The sequence below is a fragment of the Salmo salar genome, chromosome ssa19 (assembly GCF_905237065.1).
Source record: "Salmo salar chromosome ssa19, Ssal_v3.1, whole genome shotgun sequence".
Classification (NCBI taxonomy): Eukaryota; Metazoa; Chordata; class Actinopteri; order Salmoniformes; family Salmonidae; genus Salmo; species Salmo salar.
In genome coordinates, this window is record NC_059460.1 from 45591642 (window position 1) to 45615566 (window position 23925).

Consider the following 23925-nt stretch of genomic DNA (forward strand, 5'->3'; position numbering starts at 1 on the left):
GGCAACAGTGCCCCGTCCAGAGTGTCCGGCGACAGTGCCCCGTCCAGAGCTTCCGGCGACAGTGCCCCGTAGAGAGACGGCCCACAGTCCAGAGCCGAGAGAGACGGCCCACAGTCCGGAGCCGAGAGAGACGGCCCACAGTCCGGAGCCGAGAGAGACGGCCCACAGTCCGGAGCCGAGAGAGTCGCCCTACAGTCCGGAATCGGCGCAGCCAGAGTTGCACTACAGTCCGGAATCGGCGCAGCCAGAGTCGCCCTTCAACCCGAGGTCTCTAGCGACGCGCATCAGCCCGAGGTCTCCAGCGACGCACATCAGACCGAGGTCTTCAGCGATGGGCCATAGCCCAGAGACTTCGGGAGGGGAAACATTTAATAAGTATTTAGCGGGGGTGGACAGGTTAGGTTGGGGAGTAAGGCCGGAGCCTGAGCCACCTCCATAGTAGGTGGGTTGAAGAGGGGGCGTGTAGCACTAGAACCGTCGGTGACGGTGGCCACCCTCCCTTCCCTCCCTTTAGTTGGGGATTATTTTTTTGTTTATGTTTAGAATTATTGGATTAGGTTTTGCTTCGTTGTTTTAGGTGCAACCGGGGTCTGCACCTTTGGGGGGGGGGGAACTGTCACGCTCTGACCAGTAAAGGGGTTATTTGTAGTTTGGTCAGGACGTGGCAGGGGGTGTTTTTCTATGTGGTTCGGGATTTGTTGGGTTATGTTATTATGTAAGCTGGGTGAAAGTTTAGAGTGTTTCGGGGTTTGTTGGGCTATGTTCTATGTTAGTATATTTCTATGTTTATCTAGTATGTCTAGTTAATGGGGTTGACCTTCAATTGGAAGCAGCTGCTCCTAGTTGCTTCTAATTGAAGGTCCTATTTAAGAGATGTGTTTTTCTGTGGGATTTTGTGGGTAGTTGTCTCCTGTTTTGTGTCTGTACACCTGACAGGACTGTTTAGTGTCGTTTATTGTTTTTGTATACGTGATTTGTTTGTTTTCCTTCTTCAACATTAAAAAGAAGATGAGTATACACGTTCCCGCTGCGTTTTGGTCTGATCCTCAAGACACCCGTTACATTCTCTGTCTGCATTAACAAGGACAACACACAGGTCTTTCCATCATTGTATGATTTTTTGTGTGCAAATTAACTCAAGCTTACGGACAATGTCAAATGTGATATAGAGAAGCACCTGAGTGAGTTGGGTGCGCAATTACACAGGTACTTTCCCAAAACGGATGACACAAACCACTGGATTCGTTATGCCTTTCAGGCCCTGCCTCCAAATTGCAACAAGCGGTTCTGTGAATATTTTATTTAACCAGAAGCCACTGCTAGATTACTGGATTGGGCTGCGCTCAGAGTTTCCTGCCTTGGCAAATCGCGCTTTTAAGACACTGATGCCCTTTGCAACCACGTACCTATGTGAGAGTGGATTCTCGGCCCTCACTAGCATGAAAACTAAATACAGGCACAGACTGTGTGTGGAAAATAATTTAAGACTGAGACTCTCTCCAATAGAACCCAACATTGCAGAGTTATGTGCATACTTTCAAGCACACCCTTCTCGTTAACCTGTGGTGAGTTATTCACAATTTTATATGTAAGATGGTTTAATAAAGAGCAAAAGTATTGATTCTTATATTATTATTTGTGCCTTGGTCCTATAAAAGCTCTTTGTCACTTCCCACGAGTCGGGTTGTGATTAAAACTCACACTCATTCTCATGTTTAATAAATGTATCGTATAGTGTGTGTGTGGCAGGCTTAAAATGATGGCGAGTCTTAACCTCCATAATCCAATGTGCCTTGTCATTGTCAAAGGACTGGCTGGCTCAGTGGAGTGGTTGCCTACTTTTCTTGACACAGCAAGTCCAACTCTCCATCCAACTCTGCCAGTTTTGGCACAGAGTTTGGGGCCATAGAGCAGTCACATGATTGGCCACGTGGTGGCACTACAGGAAAGGAAGTGAATAGATGCATGGACATAGTTTTTATGTTTTCAGATTGATTATGCAGTGCGTGCTTTATTCATAATCATAGCACGAATGAACCAAAAAAGACCATCAGACCACTCATCACGCTAAGACTCCGTTTTATTATTTTGGATGAACTAATAACAATTATAGACATAGAGCTGTATCACTTCCTATCACAAACTACACAAATTAGCTTTAGAATATATACGATTGCACTGGAGAGATACGCTCATTTTGTTGTTCATATGGCGTTACGGGATCCATTGTTGATCTGTGTTTGATTATCTAGCCAGGGCCAGACCCACCATGTTCTGGGCTCTGCTGAAGATGGAATAGTACTGTCGGATGAAGATGTCACCCAGAATCCACAGGTCAGAGTTACTAGACTGGAGACCGGTGCGGCAGCCATAGTAGGTGGACTGTACGGGTGGCAGAGAGAGAGAGAACTAGTCAAAACAATGTTACAGTCACTTCATGGCTACGTAAGATCTACACACACACACACACACACACACACACACACACACACACACACACACACACACACACACACACACACACACACACACACACACACACACACACACACACAGACACACACACACACACAGACACAGACACACACACACACACACACACACCTGGCGGACATAGGTGGAGGCTGGGAGAGTGAAGGCCTGTCCGTGGATGTGGAAGACCATCGCTGGCATGTTGTTGATGTTGTTACAGTTCACCACATTCTGAAAAGAGAGAGAGACAAATAGAGGGAGGAGAGAGAGATATGAGAGGAGAGAGAGACGATGAATTAAACAGCGTTTGCTTTGTGAGGTAGACTGTGTGACTTCTTTTCTGGATCTTGTTGAGTTATGTCAGTAGTGGTGATGGGAACAAATCATTTACACAACATTATGCCTGGTTCTTCGTGACACATCACCAAAACAATATTATATGACTTACGTCTCCGTTGGCGGAGTAGGCTCCCACAGCACGGGCCATGCTGGAGATGTCGGCCTGAGGTCCCACAATATTAGAGGTGCCGGTGTCCACGATAGCCTGGCAGCCGCCGTTACAGGCCACAATCTGGCCGTTCACAGTCACACTGCAATGGACACACATATATACACTGATCAGGAGGAGATGGCTGCTTGAGAACTGCACTTAACCACTTCATCTACCAGTTTCATAGGATTATATAACCCATTAATAACCATTTATAACTCTATAAAACGTTCTGTAACTGCAACAGTACCTGTCGACGGTGATCTGCCAGTACATCTGAGAGGACAGGGGGATCCATGCGATCTGGCCGTAGTAGTGGTTGGGGTCAACGCCTCCGAAGGTCACCATGCTACCTACCGCAGAGTTACTGAAGATGGAAGACAACAGGGAGAGAGAGTGGAGGAGTGTGAGGGGGAGAGAGAGAGGGGGAGAGAGAGAGGGGGGATAAGAGAGAGAGAGAGAGAGAACGGAGAGAGAGAGAGAGAGAGAGAGCGAGAGAGAGAGAGAGAGAGGTTGCGTCAGTTCATAGTTCCATGTCTGCCAAGCCATGACGGTATGTGGGAGCCATGTGGCTCTGGTCAAAAGTAGTGCACTGTATAGGGATTCGGGTTCTATTTCAGACACAGCCCTGGTTGACCTCCACTCTGACCACTCACCGAGTCAGGTAGACAGAGAACATGTCCTGGTTGACGAGATGCTGGGTCATCATGTTGTCAAAGACTGGTGTGGCCTGAGAGGCTGCCAGGCGGGGGTAAGCCAGACCCAGGATACCATCAGCCTTCATATGAGCCATGAAGGGAGCCTCCGATTGACTCAGCCCAAAGATCTGGTTCTTCACAGGGATCCCACCCACCTACAGAGGACCAGGATGAGTAGGAAGTGGAGGAGAAGAGGGGAGAGGAAGAAGGAAGAAGAGGAGAATATTTGAGATAGTTCTGAAATCTACACAATGATTCCAGTCCTCATGTTGTTGTGTTGAATTCTGTTCCTTACCACAACGGTGTCGAAGCCCTCGAAGCCAGTCATACTGCCAGTGCCGTATTGGATGGACAGGCTCTTTCCAGCATTCTTGAAGGTAGAGGACAAACCGGGGTTGAACTTGTTGTGGTTGGCTGGAAAGAGGGGAGACACGATTAGTCTGGGAGTGTTTGTGTGTGTGTGTGTTTGTGCGTGTCTGTGTGTGTTTGTGCGTGTGTGCGTTACAAACCACAAGCTGCGCTGCTGCAGTAGATGGAGGGAATCCACAGGTTGGATGAGCCAGTGTCAAAGATGACAGTGAAGGACTGAGGTGGAGTTCCAATGGAGATCACTCCAAAGTAAGCCAACTAGAGAAGATCAAATAATGAAATAATTATTTGTATTAATAAATCCCTCCCCCTACCCTATGATATTATAAGAATTAGCTGAATTACACCAGAATACCTATAGGTCATCAGTAATCGAATTGTTGATTTCAAACTAAAGTTCTCCTGGTGGATCAATAATTCATTTAGGAAGAAGACGCCAAAAGATGTGTTTCTGCCTTCTCTGCTGCCTTACATAGTGGAAAGTGTTAAGTGCTATCCATTCTCATGCTTACATCAGCGTCGTTGGTCATCTGCTCGCTGGAGACAGAGAGGCTCTGGTCGTCAAACCTGGTGGGGTTGAAAGGGAACTTCCCTCTGTACTCATCCCACAGACCCTGCTCCTCCAGGCTCTCCCTGGCACTCTTCCCCTTGATCAGCGGCACCCTGTTGAGGAGGACAAAGTCTGGTTAGGCAAGTAGCTCAGTTCCAGCAAGTTTCTGGTCAAAGGTCCAAGACTTTCTGGTCAAACCATTGCAATAAACTTTATGGCAGCATAGGCTAAACAACTGTGTGTGACTATTCAAATCATTCACTCATTTTGGGGTATTATTCCTTTCACTGCCTTCTGATCTGTTGTGTAATGTAAATATAGGAGTATAGCAGGAGTATAGCAGGAGTATAGCAAGAGTATAGCAGGGGTATAGCAGGAGAATAGCAGGAGTATAGCAGGAGGATAGCAGGGGTATAGTAGGAGTATAGCAGGAGAATAGTAGGAGTATAGCAGGAGTATAGCAGGAGTATAGCAGGAGTATAGCAGGAGAATAGTATGAGTACAGCAGGAGAAGAGTAGGAGTATAGCAGGAGTATAGCACGAGTATAGGGGTATAGCAGGGGTATAGCAGGAGTATAGCAGGAGAATAGTAGGAGTATAGCAGGAGTGTAGCAGGAGTATAGCAGGAGTATAGCAGAGGTATAGCAGGAGTATAGCAGGAGTAGAGTTGGGGTATAGCAGGAGTGTAGCAAGAGTGTAGCAGGAGAATAGTAGGAGTATAGCAGGAGTATAGCGGGAGTATAGCAGGAGTATAGCAGGAATATAGCGGGAGAATAGCAGGAGTATAGTAGGAGTATTGCAGGGGTATGGCAGGAGAATAGCAGGAGAATAGTAGAAGTATAGCAGGAGTATAGCTTGAGTATAGCGGGAGTATAGTAGGAGTATAGCGGGAGTATAGCAGGAGAATAGTAGGAGTATAGCAGGCGAATAGTGGGTTTATTGAAAGAGTATAGCAGGAGAATAGCAGAAGAATAGTAGCAGAACAGCAGGAGTATAGCGGGACCATAGCAGGAGTACAGCAGGAGTATAGCAGGAGTATAGCAGGAGAATAGCAGAAGAATAGTAGTAGTATAGTAGCAGTATAGCAGGAGTATAGCGGGACCATAGCAGGAGTACAGCAGGAGTATAGCGGGAGTACAGCAGGAGTATAGCAGGAGTATTGCAGGAGTTATAGCAGGAGTATAGTAGGATTAACGTACTGGATGATGCATTCGGAGAGAGCCACCATGGCACACAGAACGATAGCCCACTTCATGATGTGATGGCTTGTCTGCTCAGCTGTCCCCTGTAGAACTCGTTCACCTGTGCAAAGAAGCAATTCGTCAATCAACCCATCAAACGCAATGTATCGCAGTTCTTTTGCTCAGCGCAAACCAAGCAAAGTAGAGACCTTGAAAGGAACCAGACTCACCTGTAGATGCCTGTGGATGAGTGATCTGAGACGTGTGTGTGTTGCCTTATATATAGACGGTCCACAGTTCTACCTCTGCATTCCTTTATCGCTACGATAAGAGCGTTTCCACCTGCCATGATAAGTACTGGTGAAATAATGGACGACCTCGAGACAATGTCAATCTAACGATTACCTCGGTAGTCCACAGTATGTTGGTTCCAATGGCTACATTACAGTAATATGTGTATACTGTTGAAAAGTGCCCGTTCTAATCATATAATGGCTAACCTGCCAGACTTCTCTCTAGGAGATGAGATGACTAGTGTTGACTCAGTGATATAAAGTAAAGGTCCCCACTTGCAAATACCCTCCTATCAGCACACTTTTCCCTCACACGGTTTACTTTTGGATTAGGCAGCCTTATTAAGATTACTGTATCTCTGTTAGAATACGATGCCTATCAGCCAGGGATTATTTCATTAACTAACATTGCACATTTATGAGAACATTCACAATGTTAACAAATATCTTGGTGATTATTTAAAGATAAATGTCACTATATGTTTCAAATAGCAAATATAAAGGACATTCAACACAAAACACAACGTTACTTCTGGGCCAAGTGGCCGTATGTCTTCATTGATCAGCAAGAAAAATATATATGCCATGGTCCTTTGAGATTAAAAAAATTATCCTCTATTTAAATCTTTTTTTATACAATAGATACACAAGAAGTAAAAGGTAAACAACCCCAGCCCCCCGAATATGTACAGTTGAAGTCAGAAGTTTACATGCACCTTAGCCAAATACATTTAACCTCAGTTTTTCACAATTCCTGACGTTTAATCCTAGTAAAAATTCCCTGTTTTAGGTCAGTTAGCATCACCACTTTATTTTAAGAATGTGAAATGTCAGAATAATAGTTGAGAGAATAATTTATTTCAGCTTTTATTTATTTCATCACATTCCCTGTGGGTCAGAAGTTTACATACACTCAATTAGTATTTGGTAGCAAACGCTTCGGGTAGCCTTCCACAAGCTTCCCACAATAAATTGGGTGAATTTTGGCCCATTCCTCCTGACAGAGCTGGTGTAACTGAGTTAGGTTTGTAGTTATCCTTGCTCGCACAAGCTTTTTCAGTTCTGCCCACAAATCTTCCAGAGGATTGAGGTCAGGGCTTTGTGAAGGCCACTCCAATACCTTGACTTTGTTGTCCTTATTGCCACAACTTTGAAAGGAATATGCCACAACTTTGGAAGTTTGCTTGGGGTCATTGTCCATTTGGAAGACCCATTTGCGACCAAGCTTCAACTTCCTGACTGATGTCTTGATATGTTGCTTCAAAAACTGATTGGATTTGCAACAAGTCGTCAACGTAAGGGAATTTTGTCTTTTTGTCACCCAACTTTTAACCTAAATCCAACGGTTGATTTCACGTTTTATTCACATTAGTTGACAACAGAACCAAATGTAAATAAAAACTAGACGTTGAACTGACGTCTGTCCCCAGTGGGAAGTCTTTTATCTCTAAACTGCAGAACACCGTAAAGCAGGGTTATTCAACCGGAGAGGTACTGCATGGGTCCTGAGAAAATATGTAAAACAAAACCCCAAAAAGTCAAACAAATACTAAATATATTTGTATGTTTTACGAATATCGCTAGCAACAACAGAATAAATATGTTGGATTTACCTACAGTAGAAAATATGACAATATATTATTTCTATTGATGTCAACTTTATTTCTCAACTCCTAACATTGAGTCAATTACACACATTGGAGTCAATTACACTCATTGGAGTCAATTACACTCATTGGAGTCAATTACACTCATTGGAGTCAATTACACACATTGGAGTCAATTACACACATAGGACTCAATTACACTAATTGGCGCCAATTAAAGAAATTGGAGTCAATTACACACATCGGAGCCAATTAAACTAATTGGAGTCAATTACTCAAATTGGAGCCAATTACACACATTGGATCCAATTACACTCATTGAAGCCAATTACACTCATTGGAGCCAATTACAGGCACTGGAGTGTTTGACATAGGCTTTGAAAAAGCACCTGTGTATGAATGGGGACAGTACCATTAGTAATTCCTAGAAATTAGACTTTAAGGATGCTTATTTTAATGTTAGCTCACATAATATAATTTTAAAGTTACAATTAGACTTTAAGGATGTTTATTTTAAGGCCCCTGAACTCTCGTGTATTTTCTGCACTATGCAACGTTTTTACAACATACAGAAATGTGCTGCTTATCAAGGGGCAAAGTATTCACACATTATTTTTAATTCAGAGACCAGCTTAAGTTTTCTTTACTAACCATCATTTTCACTTGTCTGACCGCTTGCTTCTCTGTGACGTTCTGACCAGTAAACGGGTTGTTTGTTATTGTTGTTTGGTCAGGACGTGGCAGGGTTTTTTTTTATGTGGTTCAGGGTTTGTTGGGTTATGTTATTATGAAACAAACACCCCTCTTACGAGTGTTTCGGGGTTTGTTGGGCTATGTTCTATGTTAGTATATTCTATGTTTATCTAGTATGTCTAGTTCTATGTTTAGTTAATGGGGTTGACCTTCAATTGGAAGCAGCTGCTCCTAGTTGCTTCTAATTGAAGGTCCTATTTAAGAGAGGTGTTTTTCTGTGGGATTTTGTGGGTAGTTGTCTCCTGTTTTGTGTCTGTACACCTGACAGGACTGTTTAGTGTCGTTTATTGTTTTTGTATACGTGATTTGTTTGTTTTCCTTCTTCAACATTAAAAAGAAGATGAGTATACACGTTCCCGCTGCGTTTTGGTCTGATCCTCAAGACACCCGTTACATTCTCTGTCTGCATTAACAAAGACAACACACAGGTCTTTCCATCATTGTATGATTTTTTGTGTGCAAATTAACTCAAGCTTACGGACAATGTCAAATGTGATATAGAGAAGCACTTGAGTTAGTTGGGTGCGCAATTACACAGGTACTTTCCCAAAACGGATGACACAAACCACTGGATTCGTTATGCCTTTCAGGCCCTGCCTCCAAATTGCAACAAGCGGTTCTGTGAATATTTTATTTAACCAGAAACCACTGCCAGATAACTGGATTGGGCTGCACTCAGAGTTTCCTGCCTTGGCAAATCGCGCTTTTAAGACACTGATGCCCTTTGCAACCATGTACCTATGTGAGTGTGGATTCTCGGGCCTCACTAGCATGAAAACTAAATACAGGCACAGACTGTGTGTGGAAAATGATTTAAGACTGGGACTCTCTCCAATACAACCCAACATTGCAGAGTAATGTGCATCCTTTAAAGCACACCCTTCTCATTAACCTGTGGTGAGTTATTCACAATTTTATATGTAAGATGGTTTAATAAAGAGCAAAAGTATTGATTATTATATTATTATTTGTGCCTTGATCCTATAAAAGCTCTTTGTCACTTCCCACGACCCGGGTTGTGATAAAAACTCACACTCATTCCTATGTTTAATAAATGTATCGTATAGTGTGTGTGTGGCAGGCTTAAAATGATGGCGAGTCTTAACCTCCATAATCCAATGTGCCTTGTCATTGTCAAAGGACTGGCTGGCTCAGTGGAGTGGTTGCCTACTTTTGCTTGACACAGCAAGTCCAACTCTCCATCCAACTCTGCCAGTTTTGGCACAGAGTTTGGGGCCATAGAGTAGTCACATGATTGGCCACGTGGTGGCATTACAGGAAAGGAAGTGAATAGATGCATGGACATAGTTTTTATGTTTTCAGATTGATTATGCAGTGCGTGCTTTATTCATAATCATAGCACGAATGAACCAAAAAAGACCATCAGACCACTCATCACGCTAAGACTCCGTTTTATTATTTTGGATGAACTAATAACAATTATAGACATAGAGCTGTATCACTTCCTATCACAAACTACACAAATTAGCTTTAGAATAGATATGATTGCACTGGAGAGATACGCTCATTTTGTTGTTCATATGGCGTTACGGGATCCATTGTTGATCTGTGTTTGATTATCTAGCCAGGGCCAGACCCACCATGTTCTGGGCTCTGCTGAAGATGGAATAATACTGTCGGATGAAGATGTCACCCAGAATCCACAGGTCAGAGTTACTAGACTGGAGACCGGTGCGGCAGCCATAGTAGGTGGACTGTATGGGTGGCAGAGAGAGAGAGAACTAGTCAAAACAATGTTACGGTCACTTCATGGCTACGTAAGATCTACACACACCATACACACACACACACACACACACACACACACACACACACACACACACACACACACCCTGGCGGACGTAGGTGGAGGCTGGGAGAGTGAAGGCCTGTCCGTGGATGTGGAAGACCATCGCTGGCATGTTGTTGATGTTGTTACAGTTCACCACATTCTGAAAAGAGAGAGAGACAAATAGAGGGAGGAGAGAGAGATATGAGAGGAGAGAGAGACGATGAATTAAACAGCGTTTGCTTTGTGAGGTAGACTGTGTGACTTCTTTTCTGGATCTTGTTGAGTTATGTCAGTAGTGGTGATGGGAACAAATCATTTACACAACATTATGCCTGGTTCTTAGTGACACATCACCAAAACAATATTATATGACTTACGTCTCCGTTGGCGGAGTAGGCTCCCACAGCACGGGCCATGCTGGAGATGTCGGCCTGAGGTCCCACAATATTAGAGGTGCCGGTGTCCACGATAGCCTGGCAGCCGCCGTTACAGGCCACAATCTGGCCGTTCACAGTCACACTGCAATGGACACACATATATACACAGATCAGGAGGAGATGGCTGCTTGAGAACTGCACTTAACCACTTAATCTACCAGTTTCATAGGATTATATAACCCATTAATAACCATTTATAACTCTATAAAACGTTCTGTAACTGCAACAGTACCTGTCGACCGTGATCTGCCAGTACATCTGAGAGGACAGGGGGATCCATGCGATCTGGCCGTAATAGTGGTTGGGGTCAACGCCTCCGAAGGTCACCATGCTACCTACCGCAGAGTTACTGAAGATGGACGACAACAGGGAGAGAGAGTGGAGGAGTGTGAGGGGGAGAGAGAGAGGGGTGAGAGAGAGAGGGGGGAGAGAGAGGGGGGGGGAGAGAGAGAGAAAGGAGAGAGAGAGAGAGAGAGAGAGAGAGAGAGCGAGAGAGAGGTTGCGTCAGTTCATTGTTCCATGTCTGCCAAGCCATGATGGTATGTGGGAGCCATGTGGCTCTGGTCAAAAGTAGTGCACTGTATAGAGATTAGGGTTCTATTTCAGACACAGCCCTGGTTGACCTCCACTCTGACCACTCACCGAGTCAGGTAGACAGAGAACATGTCCTGGTTGACGAGATGCTGGGTCATCATGTTGTCAAAGACTGGTGTGGCCTGAGAGGCTGCCAGGCGGGGGTAAGCCAGACCCAGGATACCATCAGCCTTCATATGAGCCATGAAGGGAGCCTCCGATTGACTCAGCCCAAAGATCTGGTTCTTCACAGGGATCCCACCCACCTACAGAGGACCAGGAGGAGTAGGAAGTGGAGGAGAAGAAGAGGGGAGAGGAAGAAGGAAGAAGAGGAGAATATTTGAGATAGTTCTGAAATCTACACAATGATTCCAGTCCTCATGTGGTTGTGTTGAATTCTGTTCCTTACCACAACGGTGTCGAAGCCCTCGAAGCCAGTCATACTGCCAGTGCCGTATTGGATGGACAGGCTCTTTCCAGCATTCTTGAAGGTAGAGGACAAACCGGGGTTGAACTTGTTGTGGTTGGCTGGAAAGAGGGGAGACACGATTAGTCTGGGAGTGTTTGTGTGTGTGTGTGTGTTTGTGCGTGTCTGTGTGTGTTTGTGCGTGTGTGCGTTACAAACCACAAGCTGCGCTGCTGCAGTAGATGGAGGGGATCCACAGGTTGGATGAGCCAGTGTCAAAGATGACAGTGAAGGACTGAGGTGGAGTTCCAATGGAGATCACTCCAAAGTAAGCCAACTAGAGAAGATCAAATAATGAAATAATTATTTGTATTAATAAATACCTCCCCCTACCCTATGATATTATAAGAATTAGCTGAATTACACCAGAATACCTATAGGTCATCAGTAATCGAATTGTTGATTTCAAACTAAAGTTCTCCTGGTGGATCAATAATTCATTTAGGAAGAAGACGCCAAAAGATGTGTTTCTGCCTTCTCTGCTGCCTTACATAGTGGAAAGTGTTAAGTGCTATCCATTCTCATGCTTACATCAGCGTCGTTGGTCATCTGCTCGCTGGAGACAGAGAGGCTCTGGTCGTCAAACCTGGTGGGGTTGAAAGGGAACTTCCCTCTGTACTCATCCCACAGACCCTGCTCCTCCAGGCTCTCCCTGGCACTCTTCCCCTTGATCAGCGGCACCCTGTTGAGGAGGACAAAGTCTGGTTAGGCAAGTAGCTCAGTTCCAGCAAGTTTCTGGTCAAAGGTCCAAGACTTTCTGGTCAAACCATTGCAATAAACTTTATGGCAGCATAGGCTAAACAACTGTGTGTGACTATTCAAATCATTCACTCATTTTGGGGTATTATTCCTTTCACTGCCTTCTGATCTGTTGTGTAATGTAAATATAGGAGTATAGCAGGAGTATAGCAGGAGTATAGCAGGAGTATAGCAGGGGTATAGCAGGAGAATAGCAGGAGTATAGCAGGAGGATAGCAGGGGTATAGTAGGAGTATAGCAGGAGAATAGTAGGAGTATAGCAGGAGTATAGCAGGAGTATAGCAGGAGTATAGCAGGAGAATAGTATGAGTATAGCAGGAGAAGAGTAGGAGTATAGCAGGAGTATAGCACGAGTATAGGGTTATAGCAGGGGTATAGCAGGAGTATAGCAGGAGAATAGCAGGAGAATAGTAGGAGTATAGCAGGAGTGTAGCAAGAGTATAGCAGGAGTATAGCAGAGGTATAGTAGGAGTATAGCAGGAGTAGAGTTGGGGTATAGCAGGAGTGTAGCAAGAGTGTAGCAGGAGAATAGAAGGAGTATAGCAGGAGTATAGCAGGAGTATAGCAGGAATATAGCGGGAGAATAGCGGGAGTATAGTAGGAGTATTGCAGGGGTATAGCAGGAGAATAGCAGGAGAATAGTAGAAGTATAGCAGGAGTATAGTAGGAGTATAGCGGGAGTATAGCAGGAGAATAGTAGGAGTATAGCAGGAGAATAGTGGGTTTATTGAAAGAGTATAGCAGGAGAATAGCAGAAGAATAGTAGCAGTATAGCAGGAGTATAGCAGGACCATAGCAGGAGTACAGCAGGAGTATAGCGGGAGTATAGCAGGAGTATAGCAGGAGTATTGCAGGAGTATAGCAGGAGTATAGTAGGATTAACGTACTGGATGATGCATTCGGAGAGTGCCACCATGGCACACAGAACGATAGCCCACTTCATGATGCGATGGCTGGTCTGCTCAGCTGTCCCCTGTAGAACTCGTTCACCTGTGCAAAGAAGCAATTCGTCAATCAACCCATCAAACGCAATGTATCGCAGTTCTTTTGCTCAGCGCAAACCAAGCAAAGTAGAGACCTTGAAAGGAACCAGACTCACCTGTAGATGCCTGTGGATGAGTGATCTGAGACGTGTGTGTGTTGCCTTATATATAGACGGTCCACAGTTCTACCTCTGCATTCCTTTATCGCTACGATAAGAGCGTTTCCACCTGCCATGATAAGTACTGGTGAAATAATGGACGACCTCGAGACAATGTCAATCTAACGATTACCTCGGTAGTCCACAGTATGTTGGTTCCAATGGCTACATTACAGTAATATGTGTATACTGTTGAAAAGTGCCAGTTCTAATCATATAATGGCTAACCTGCCAGACTTCTCTCTAGGAGATGAGATGTCTTGTGTTGACTCAGTGATATAAAGTAAAGGTCCCCACTTGCAAATACCCTCCAATCAGCACACTTTTCCCTCACACGGTTTACTTTTGGATTAGGCAGCCTTATTAAGATTACTGTATCTCTGTTAGAATACGATGCCTATCAGCAAGGGATTATTTCATTAACTAACATGGCACATTTATGAGAACATTCACAATGTTAACAAATATCTTGGTGATTATTTAAAGATAAATGTCACTATATGTTTCAAATAGAAAATATATAGGACATTCAACACAAAACACAACGTTACTTCTGGGCCAAGTGGCCGTATGTCTTCATTGATCAGCAAGAAAAATATATATGCCATGGTCCTTTGAGATGAAAGAAATTATCCTCCATTTAAATATTGTTTTATACAATAGATACACAAGAAGTAAAAGGTAAACAACCCCAGCCCCCCGAATATGTACAGTTGAAGTCAGAAGTTTACATGCACCTTAGCCAAATACATTTAAACTCAGTTTTTCACTATTCCTGACATTTAATCCTAGTAAAAATTCCCTGTATTAGGTCAGTTAGGATCACCACTTTATTTTAAGAATGTGAAATGTCAGAATAATAGTTGAGATAATTATTTATTTCAGCTTTTATTTATTTCATCACATTCCCTGTGGGTCAGAAGTTTACATACACTCAATTAGTATTTGGTAGCAAACGCTTCGGGTAGCCTTCCACAAGCTTCCCACAATAAATTGGGTGAATTTTGGCCCATTCCTCCTGACAGAGCTGGTGTAACTGAGTTAGGTTTGTAGTTATCCTTGCTCGCACAAGCTTTTTCAGTTCTGCCCACATATTTTCCATAGGATTGAGGTCAGGGCTTTGTGAAGGCCACTCCAATACCTTGACTTTGTTGTCCTTATTGCCGCAACTTTGAAAGTATTTTGGTCATTGTCCATTTGGAAGACCCATTTGCGACCAAGCTTCAACTTCCTGTCTGATGTCTTGAGATATTGCTTCAAAAACTGATTGGATTTGCAACAAGTCATCAACGTAAGGGAATTTTGTATTTTTGTCACCCAACTTTTAACCTAAATCCAACGGTTGATTTCACGTTTTATTCACATTAGTTGACAACAGAACCAAATGTAAATAAAAACTAGACGTTGAACTGACGTCTGTCCCCAGTGGGAAGTCTTTTATCTCTAAACTGCAGAACACCGTAAAGCAGGGTTATTCAACCGGAGAGGTACTGCATGGGTCCTGAGAAAATATGTAAAACAAAACCCCAAAAAGTCAAACAAATAGTAAATATATTTGTATGTTTCACGAATATCGCTAGCAACAACAGAATAAATATGTTGGATTTACCTACAGTAGAAAATATGAGAATATCTTCTTTCTATTGATGTCAACTTTATTTCTCAACTCCTAACATTGAGTCAATTACACACATTGGAGTCAATTACACTCATTGGAGTCAATTACACTCATTGGAGTCAATTACACTCATTGGAGTCAATTACACACATTGGATCCAATTAAACGAATTGGAGTCAATTACACTCATTGGAGCCAATTACAGTCAATAGAGTCAATTACACTCATTGATGTCAATTACACTCATTGGCACCAATTGCGCTCATTGGAGTCAATTACAGGCATTGGAGTCAATTACACTCATTGGCACCAATTAAACTAATTGGAGCCAATTAAACTAATTTGAGACAATTACACACATTGGATCCAATTAAACGAATTGGAGTAAATTACACTCATTGGAGCCAATTACAGTCAATAGAGTCAATTACACTCATTGATGTCAATTACACTCATTGGCACCAATTGCGCTCATTGGAGTCAATTACAGGCATTGGAGTCAATTACACTCATTGGAGCCAATTAAACTAATTGGAGCCAATTAAAGTCACTGGAGAATTTGACATAGGCTTTGTGTCATAATACGTTTATGTAGGTGGCAGGGAAGTCAGGTGCAGGAGAAACCAAAGTGGTTCAAAATGGAGTATTTATTAAAGAAAACAAACTCCCAAAACCAACGTACTAAATATTCCAGGTAAAAATAACCCGTCGCACACCGATACATAAACAACACGTACATAACATAACAAACAATCACCGACAGAGAAATGAAGGGAAACAGAAGGTTAAATACACAACATGTAATTACTGGGATAAGAAACAAGTGTGTAAGGACACCAGACAAAACCAATGGAAAATGAAAAACGGATCAATGGTGGCTAGAAGACCAGTGACATCGATTGCCGAGCACCACCCGAATAAGGAGGGGCATCGACTTCGGCAGAAGTCGTGACACTTTCAAAAAGCACCTGTGTATGAATGGGGACAGTACCATTAGTACTTCCTAGAAATTAGACTTTAAGGATGCTTATTTTAATGTTAGCTCACATAATATCATTTTAAAGTTACAATTAGACTTTAAGGATGTTTATTTTAAGGCCCCTGAACGCTCGTGTATTTTCTGCGCTATGCAACGCTTTTACAACATACAAAAGTCTGCAGGTTATCAAGGGGCAAAGTATTGACAAATTTCTTTTAAATTGAGAGATGATCTTAAGTTTTCTTTACTGACCATAATTTTCACTTGTCTGACCGCTTGCATGATGATGAGTTTCTCACACAACTGGCCTATCTGGGTGATGTTTTTTCTCACCTGAATGATCTGAATCTAGGATTACAGGGACTCTCCGCAACTATATCCAATGTGCGGAACAAAATTGAGGCTATGATTAAGAAGTTGGAGCTCTTCTCTGTCTGCATAAACAAGGACAACACACAGGTCTTTCCATCATTGTATGATTTTTTTGTGTGCATATTAACTCAAGCTTATGGACAATGTCAAATGTGATATAGCGAAGCACCAGAGTGAGTTGGGTGCGCAATTACGCAGGTACTTTCCAAAAAACGGATGACACAAACCACTGGATTCGTTATGCCTTTCATGCCCTGCCTCCAAATTGCAACAAGCAGTTCTGTGAAAATGTTACTTTATTTAACCAGATGCCACTGCTAGATTACTGGATTGGGCTGCGCTAAGAGTTTCCTGCCTTGGCAAATCGCGCTTTTAAGATACTGATGCACTTTGCAACCACTTTGCAAGTCCACTCTCACTGATGCCCTGTGAGAGTGGATTCTCGGCCCTCACTAGCATGAAAACTAAATACAGGCACAGACTGTGTGTGGAAAATGATTTAAGACTGAGACTCTCTCCAATACAACCCAACATTGCAGAGTTATGTGCATCCTTTCAAGCACACCCGTCTCATTAACCTGTGGTGAGTTATTCACAATTTTATACGTAAGATGGTTTAATAAAGAGCAAAATTATTGATTATTATATTATTAATTGTGCCTTGGTCCTATAAGAGCTCTTTGTCACTTCCCACGAGCCGGGTTGTGATAAAAAACTCACACTCATTCTTATGTTTAATAAATGTATCGTATAGTGTGTGTGTGGCAGGCTTAAAATGATGTCAACAACATTGAGAGTGCGCTGACCCTGGTGCTGGAGGGGGTAGGCAGCTGGAGGTTGAATGTTTGAAGGGGTACGGGACTATAAAGAGTTGGGGAACCACTGATCTAGTGTATATTTAAATCATTGGCTGTGCGGCTTGTCACCTCTCAGGAGAGTGGTACTTAGCAGAGAGCTGGGCAAAGCGGCATTTTTTATTTTTTTCATGACGACCATGTGCTTGAGAGTCTTAACCTCCATAATCCAATGTGCCTTGTCATTGTCAAAGGACTGGCTGGCTCAGTGAAGTGGTTGCCTACTTTTGCTTGACACAGCAAGTCCAACTCTCCAACCAACTCTGCCAGTTTTGGCACAGAGTTTGGGGCCATAGAGTAGTCACATGATTGGCCACATGGTGGCACTACAGGAAATGAAGTGAATAGATGCATGGACATAGGTTTTATGTTTTCAGATTGATTATGCAGTGCGTGCTTTATTCATAATCATAGCACGAATGAACCAAAAAAGACCATCAGACCACTCATCACGCTAAGACTCCATTTTATTATTTTGGATGAACTAGTAACAGTTATAGACATAGAGCAGTATCACTTCCTATCACAAACTACACAAATTAGCTTTAGAATATATACGATTGCACTGGAGAGATACGCTCATTTTGTTGTTCATATGGCGTTACGGGATCCATTGTTGATCTGTGTTTGATTATCTAGCCAGGGCCAGACCCACCATGTTCTGGGCTCTGCTGAAGATGGAATAATACTGTCGGATGAAGATGTCACCCAGAATCCACAGGTCAGAGTTACTAGAATGGAGACCGGTGCGGCAGCCATAGTAGGTGGACTGTATGGGTGGCAGAGAGAGAGAGAACTAGTCAAAACAATGTTACAGTCACTTCATGGCTACGTAAGATCTACACACACCACAGACACACACACACACACACACACACACACACACACACACACACACACACACCTGGCGGACGTAGGTGGAGGCTGGGAGAGTGAAGGCCTGTCCGTGGATGTGGAAGACCATCGCTGGCATGTTGTTGATGTTGTTACAGTTCACCACATTCTGAAAAGAGAGAGAGACAAATAGAGGGAGGAGAGAGAGATATGAGAGGAGAGAGAGACGATGAATTAAACAGCGTTTGCTTTGTGAGGTAGACTGTATGACTTCTTTTCTGGATCTTGTTGAGTTATGTCAGTAGTGGTAATGGGAACAAATCATTTACAAAACATTATGCCTGGTTCTTCGTGACACATCACCAAAACAATATTATATGACTTACGTCTCCGTTGGCGGAGTAGGCTCCCACAGCACGGGCCATGCTGGAGATGTTACTGAAGATGGACGACAACACAGACAGAGAGACAGAGAGAGAGACAGAGAGAGAGACAGAGAGAGAGACAGAGAGAGGTTGCATCAGTTCATAGTTCCATGTCCGCCAAGTCATGATGGTATTTGGGAGCCATGTGGCTCTGGTCAAAAGTAGTGCACTATATAGGGATTAGGGTTCCATTTCAGACACAGCCCTTGTTGACCTCCACTCTGACCACTCACCGAGTCAGGTAGACAGAGAACAACATGATGACCCAGAGAATGCTGGGTCATCATGTTATCAAAGACTGGTGTGGCCTGAGAGGCTGCCAGGCGGGGGTAAGCCAGACCCAGGATACCATCAGCCTTCATATGAGCCATGAAGGGAGCCTCCGACTGACTCAGCCCAAAGATCTGGTTCTTCACAGGGATCCCACCCACCTACAGAGGACCAGGAGGAGTAGGAAGTGGAGGAGAAGAAGAGGGGAGAGGAAGAAGGAAGAAGAGGATAATATTTGAGATAGTACTGAAATCTACACAATGTTTCCAGTCCTCATGTTGTTGTGTTGAATTCTGTTCCTTACCACAACGGTGTCGAAGCCCTCGAAGCCAGTCATACTGCCAGTGCCGTATTGGATGGACAGGCTCTTTCCAGCATTCTTGAAGGTAGAGGACAAACCGGGGTTGAACTTGTTGTGGTTGGCTGGAAAGAGGGGAGACACGATTAGTCTGGGAGTGTTTGTGTGTGTGTGTGTGTTTGTGCGTGTCTGTGTGTGTTTGTGCGTGTGTGCGTTACAAACCACAAGCTGCGCTGCTGCAGTAGATGGAGGGGATCCACAGGTTGGATGAGCCAGTGTCAAAGATGACAGTGAAGGACTGAGGTGGAGTTCCAATGGAGATCACTCCAAAGTAAGCCAACTAGAGAAGATCAAATAATGAAATAATTATTTGTATTAATAAATACCTCCCCCTACCCTATTGTCGTGTCTTTGGGGTACCATTAAACTGAAGACATGTTTATCAATTAACTCCCTGTAATTATTATCACCCGATCAAACTGATTAATCGTTTAATTGTAATTAACTAGGAGATCGGGGCACCAAGGAGAATATTCAGATTACAAAGTTATAATTTTCCTAATATAACTTTCCTATATTATAATATAGGCCGATTATCTTCTGATTTAAATGGTGTATTTTACCTCGCGTTCAGTCTCATTCCAAACGTCGTAAATTGTTGTATCTGCACGAACCCAGTCTTTACTAAAATCATCCATACATCAATTGTCTTAAAATCATTTATTTACTACACTAAGTAATTAACAGAAAACATACAAACAGTAATTATCGTCACAAATGATTGGTATAGTAATGTGCCCTAATGGCTAACAGGCATGGCTGGTCTGTTAGACAATGGGTCATAAACGGTCAGCTGAGAAGTTACACAGAGTTCATTAATATTAACAATTGACAATTGAAGGCTCACTCATTCGGGAACAATTGCAATCAATATATATTTACGCTCATGTGTCGTCGGGATCCTTGTTCGAGCGTCGTTCTGATGGAGAGTTCTCTCTCTCTCTCTCTCTCGGTTAGAATGGATCTTTCAAAGCGACATTCATTAATGTCGTTATAGAATGGATGTTTCGTTGGTCTTCGCATTCGATGATATAATTTACTTAGCTGCAGACTAATAATTAATATCAAAGACTTGTTCTTATTCTGTCGGTCTCGATAGTCTAAAAGTTAACCACGTGGTGTAGTTCACTTTCAGTAGAGGAATTGGATGGTAAAACCTATTGGCCATGGAGTGGAGGCCTGGTCTGGAGAAATGTAGCTCAGGGTATAGTTTTATAGTGACCCTTGAACAGGCTTGTCAAATGACGCCTGGTCCTGTCTGTGTCCCTTGGGGCGTGCCGATGGCTGAGTGAAGCTTGGTACAGAAATCCAATTCTATCACATTAACATCAGTACATAGCATCTCAATGTATTACAAATAGCTTTATCCTTATTAATACATTTTATACAACCATTATGATGCAAGTCTCAAGCTGAGGCTATTATATAAACAGTTTTATGGTAATATGGCTATATTGTCTCTTCTGAGTATCACAAAATTGTACCAAGCGGACCAGTTCGTAGCTGGATTCTTCACCAATCTTCCATACCTTCTCCAGAACACAAATGTCGCTTGGCTCCCCAATTCTGTGAGTTGGAAGAATTTCCTGTGTCTCTCTATGGGCCATGTGGCCAGAGACTCTCCTGGAATTTTACCACTCCTTCACACAGGGACTGGGTGGGGGAAGGTAGGTTGGGGGATGGTGCAAAAGGGGAGGGGGTCAACTGTCCTCCCTGTACCAAAAGAGGCCAACGTCATGACACTATGATATTATAGGAATTTGCTGAATTACACCAGAATACCTATAGGTCATCAGTAATCAAATTGTTTATTTCAAACTAAAGTTCTCCTGGTGGATCAATAATTAATTTAGGAAGAAGACGCCAAAATACATGTTTCTGCCTTCTCTGCTGCCTGACATAGTGGAAAGTGTTAAGTGCTATCCATTCTCATGCTTACATCAGCATCGTTGGTAAACAAGCACAATCTCCCACAATATCCCATGACAAACAAACTCCTAATTATAGGACTTTCAATCAGAGGCAACGATAACCAACTGCCTCCAATTGAAGGTCCAACTCCAATTAACTAAACATAGAACTACAATAGATTAGACAGAACATAGAAATACACTAACATAGAACAGACTAACAAACCCCGGACCACATAAACCAAACACCCCTCTACCTAAATACATAGCCCGAACCACATAAAACAAACACCCCCTGCCACGTCCTGACCAAACTACAATAACAAATAACCCCTATTACTGGTCAGGACATGACAGCAAGACTGTTTGTCGTCCATTTATCGGTTTCTTGTTTTGTTTATTAAGTGTTCACATTAAAAGTTAAATATGAGCACTCAACCTGCTGCGCCTTGGTCCATCCATTACGACGACCGTTAGTTATAATTGTCATAAGTTTTGTTACGGGTGTGTACTGGAGGCGAAGTCAGGTGCAGGAGAGCAGAGTGTAGTTAACAGGGACACTTTTAATTCCAGTCCAAACGAAAGCACAGAAGTACATAACAACGTGCCCAAAACATGGAACAATAAACAAAAGTCTGGCGCGTAACAATACACACATAACATCAAAACAATTTCACACAAAGACATGGAGGGAAACAGAGGACTAAATACATTCAGTGTGATTAGGGAATGAAAACAAATCGAAATATGTTTTGATGACAGCTTTGCAAACTCTTGGCATTCTCTCAACCAGCTTCATGAGGTAGTCACCTGGAATGCATTTCAATTAACAAGTGTGCCTTGTTAAAAGATAATTTGTGGAATTTCTTTCCTTCTTAATGCGTTTGAGCCAATCAGTTGTATTGTGACAAGGTAGGGGTGGTATACAGAAGATAGCCCTATTTGGTAAAAGACCAAGTCCATATTATGGCAAGAACAGCTCAAATAAGCAAAGAGAAACGACAGTCCATCATTACTGAAAGACATGAAGGTCAGTCAATACGGAAAATGTCAAGAACTTTTAAAGTTTCTTCAAGTGCAATCGCAAAACTATCAAGCGCTATGATGAAACTGGCTCTCATAAGGACCACCACAGGAAAGGAAGACCCAGAGTTACCTCTGCTGCAGAGGATAAGTTCATTAGAGTTAACTGCACCTCAGGTTGCAGCCCAAATAAACGCTTCAAAGTGTTCACAGACACTTCTCAACATCAACTGTTCAGAGGAGACTGCATGAATCAGGCCTTCATGGTTGAATTGCTGCAAAGAAACCACTACTAAAGGACACTAATAAGAAAAAGAGGCTTGCTTGGGTCAAGAAACACGAGCAATGGACATTAGACCGGTGGAAATCTGTCCGTTGATCTGATTAGTCCAAATTTGAGATTTTTGGTTCCAACCGCCGTGTCTTTGTGAGACGCAGAGTAGGTGAACGGATGATCTCTGTGTGTGTGGTTCCCACCATGAAGCATTGAGAAGGAGGTGTGATGGTGTGTGGGTGCTTTGCTGATGACACTGTCAGTGATTTATTTAGAATTCAAGGCACACTTAACCAGCATGGCTACCACAGCATTCTCCAGCGATACGCCATCCCATCTGGTGTGGGACTATCATCTGCACTTAGTGGGACTATCATTTGTTTTTCAACAGATCAATGATCCAACACACCTCTAGGCTGTGTAAGGGCTATTTTACCAAGAAGAAGAGTGATGGAGTGCTGCATCAGATGACCTGGCCCCCACAATCACCCGACCTCAACCCAAATGACATGGTTTGGGATGAGTTCAACCGCAGAGTGAAGGACAAGCAGCCAACAAGTGCTCAGCATATGTGGGAACTCCTTCAAGACTGTTGGAAAAGCATTCCAGGTGAAGCTGGTTGCGAGAATGCCAAGAGGGTGCAAAGCTGTCATCAAGGCTAAGGGTGGCTACTATTTGTTGAACACTTTTTTAGTTACTACATGATTCCATATGTGTAATTTCATGTTTTGATGTCTTCACTATTTTTCTACAATGTAGAAAATAGTACAAATAAAGAAAAAGCCTTGATTGATTAGGTGTGTCCATTTCTAACACAGAAGCACTAGTAAATAGGTAAAAAATCCCATCATACATAAGTTGAATTTCAAACGCAGAAGCGCTAATAAATAGGTAAACAACAGTGGGAAAACTTGTATCTTGAAGTATAGTACACACTTCATAGCTTAGTGGAACCTTAAAGGTTCATACACTATATACCCATAGTAGTAGGCACTTTTCTGTCAGTCTCTCTCTCTCCATTTCTCTCTCTCTCTCTCAATCTCTGTCTGTCTCAGGGCCCTCTGAAATCCAGGTTTGCCCTGCACCTCGCTCCAGGGCCTTCATGTTGATCTCTTCCACCTCCACTAGAAGCCTGGGGGGGCCTCTGAGCTGTATCAGCCGAGTGAGAGCTCCCTGAGTGTCTGCCTCGATGTCTAGGAAACTGGCTGGCTCCAGGACACCTGGAAGGCCTGGTGCCCAGGCCCAGGCCAGAGCTCCTGTGGGTGGGCTTTGTTGCCTCGGAGAGGTGGGTGTCTCTGGGTGGGTGTGGGTGAGGCTGGAGAAAGGCAGACTCGGAGTAGGAGCTGCAAATGCGAGGGAGGGAGGGATTGATTGATGGAGGGAGGGCAGGAGAGAGGGGTAATTGGGTTAAAAGAATGAGGAGATGA

The 23925-nt window shown here is 43.3% G+C and overlaps 3 protein-coding genes across 3 annotated transcripts; all 3 read right to left on the bottom strand.

Annotated features, from left to right (window-relative positions):
* Positions 1 to 2062: 2062 nt before the first annotated feature.
* LOC106598987 (pepsin A) lies at positions 2063 to 5881 on the bottom strand. The gene is made up of 9 exons (XM_045702370.1): positions 5779 to 5881; positions 4542 to 4692; positions 4170 to 4287; positions 3956 to 4074; positions 3619 to 3815; positions 3213 to 3329; positions 2921 to 3062; positions 2605 to 2703; positions 2063 to 2382 (listed from the first exon to the last, which is right to left on the bottom strand). The coding sequence occupies exons 1-9, from the start codon at positions 5832 to 5834 to the stop codon at positions 2245 to 2247; spliced, it is 1137 nt and encodes a 378-aa protein (XP_045558326.1). The 5' UTR covers positions 5835 to 5881; the 3' UTR covers positions 2063 to 2244.
* Positions 5882 to 9808: 3927 nt separating this feature from the next.
* LOC106578899 (pepsin A) lies at positions 9809 to 13430 on the bottom strand. Its single transcript, XM_014158142.2, has 9 exons — positions 13328 to 13430; positions 12213 to 12363; positions 11841 to 11958; positions 11625 to 11743; positions 11285 to 11481; positions 10875 to 10991; positions 10583 to 10724; positions 10267 to 10365; positions 9809 to 10128 (listed from the first exon to the last, which is right to left on the bottom strand). Exons 1-9 carry the CDS (start codon positions 13381 to 13383, stop codon positions 9991 to 9993), a joined length of 1137 nt encoding a protein of 378 aa, XP_014013617.2. The 5' UTR covers positions 13384 to 13430; the 3' UTR covers positions 9809 to 9990.
* Positions 13431 to 17767: 4337 nt separating this feature from the next.
* Positions 17768 to 23602, bottom strand: LOC106578904 (pepsin A-like). The gene is made up of 7 exons (XM_045701925.1): positions 23597 to 23602; positions 19454 to 19571; positions 19238 to 19356; positions 18897 to 19094; positions 18625 to 18699; positions 18309 to 18407; positions 17768 to 18173 (listed from the first exon to the last, which is right to left on the bottom strand). Exons 1-7 carry the CDS (start codon positions 23600 to 23602, stop codon positions 18036 to 18038), a joined length of 753 nt encoding a protein of 250 aa, XP_045557881.1. The 3' UTR covers positions 17768 to 18035.
* Positions 23603 to 23925: the final 323 nt, after the last annotated feature.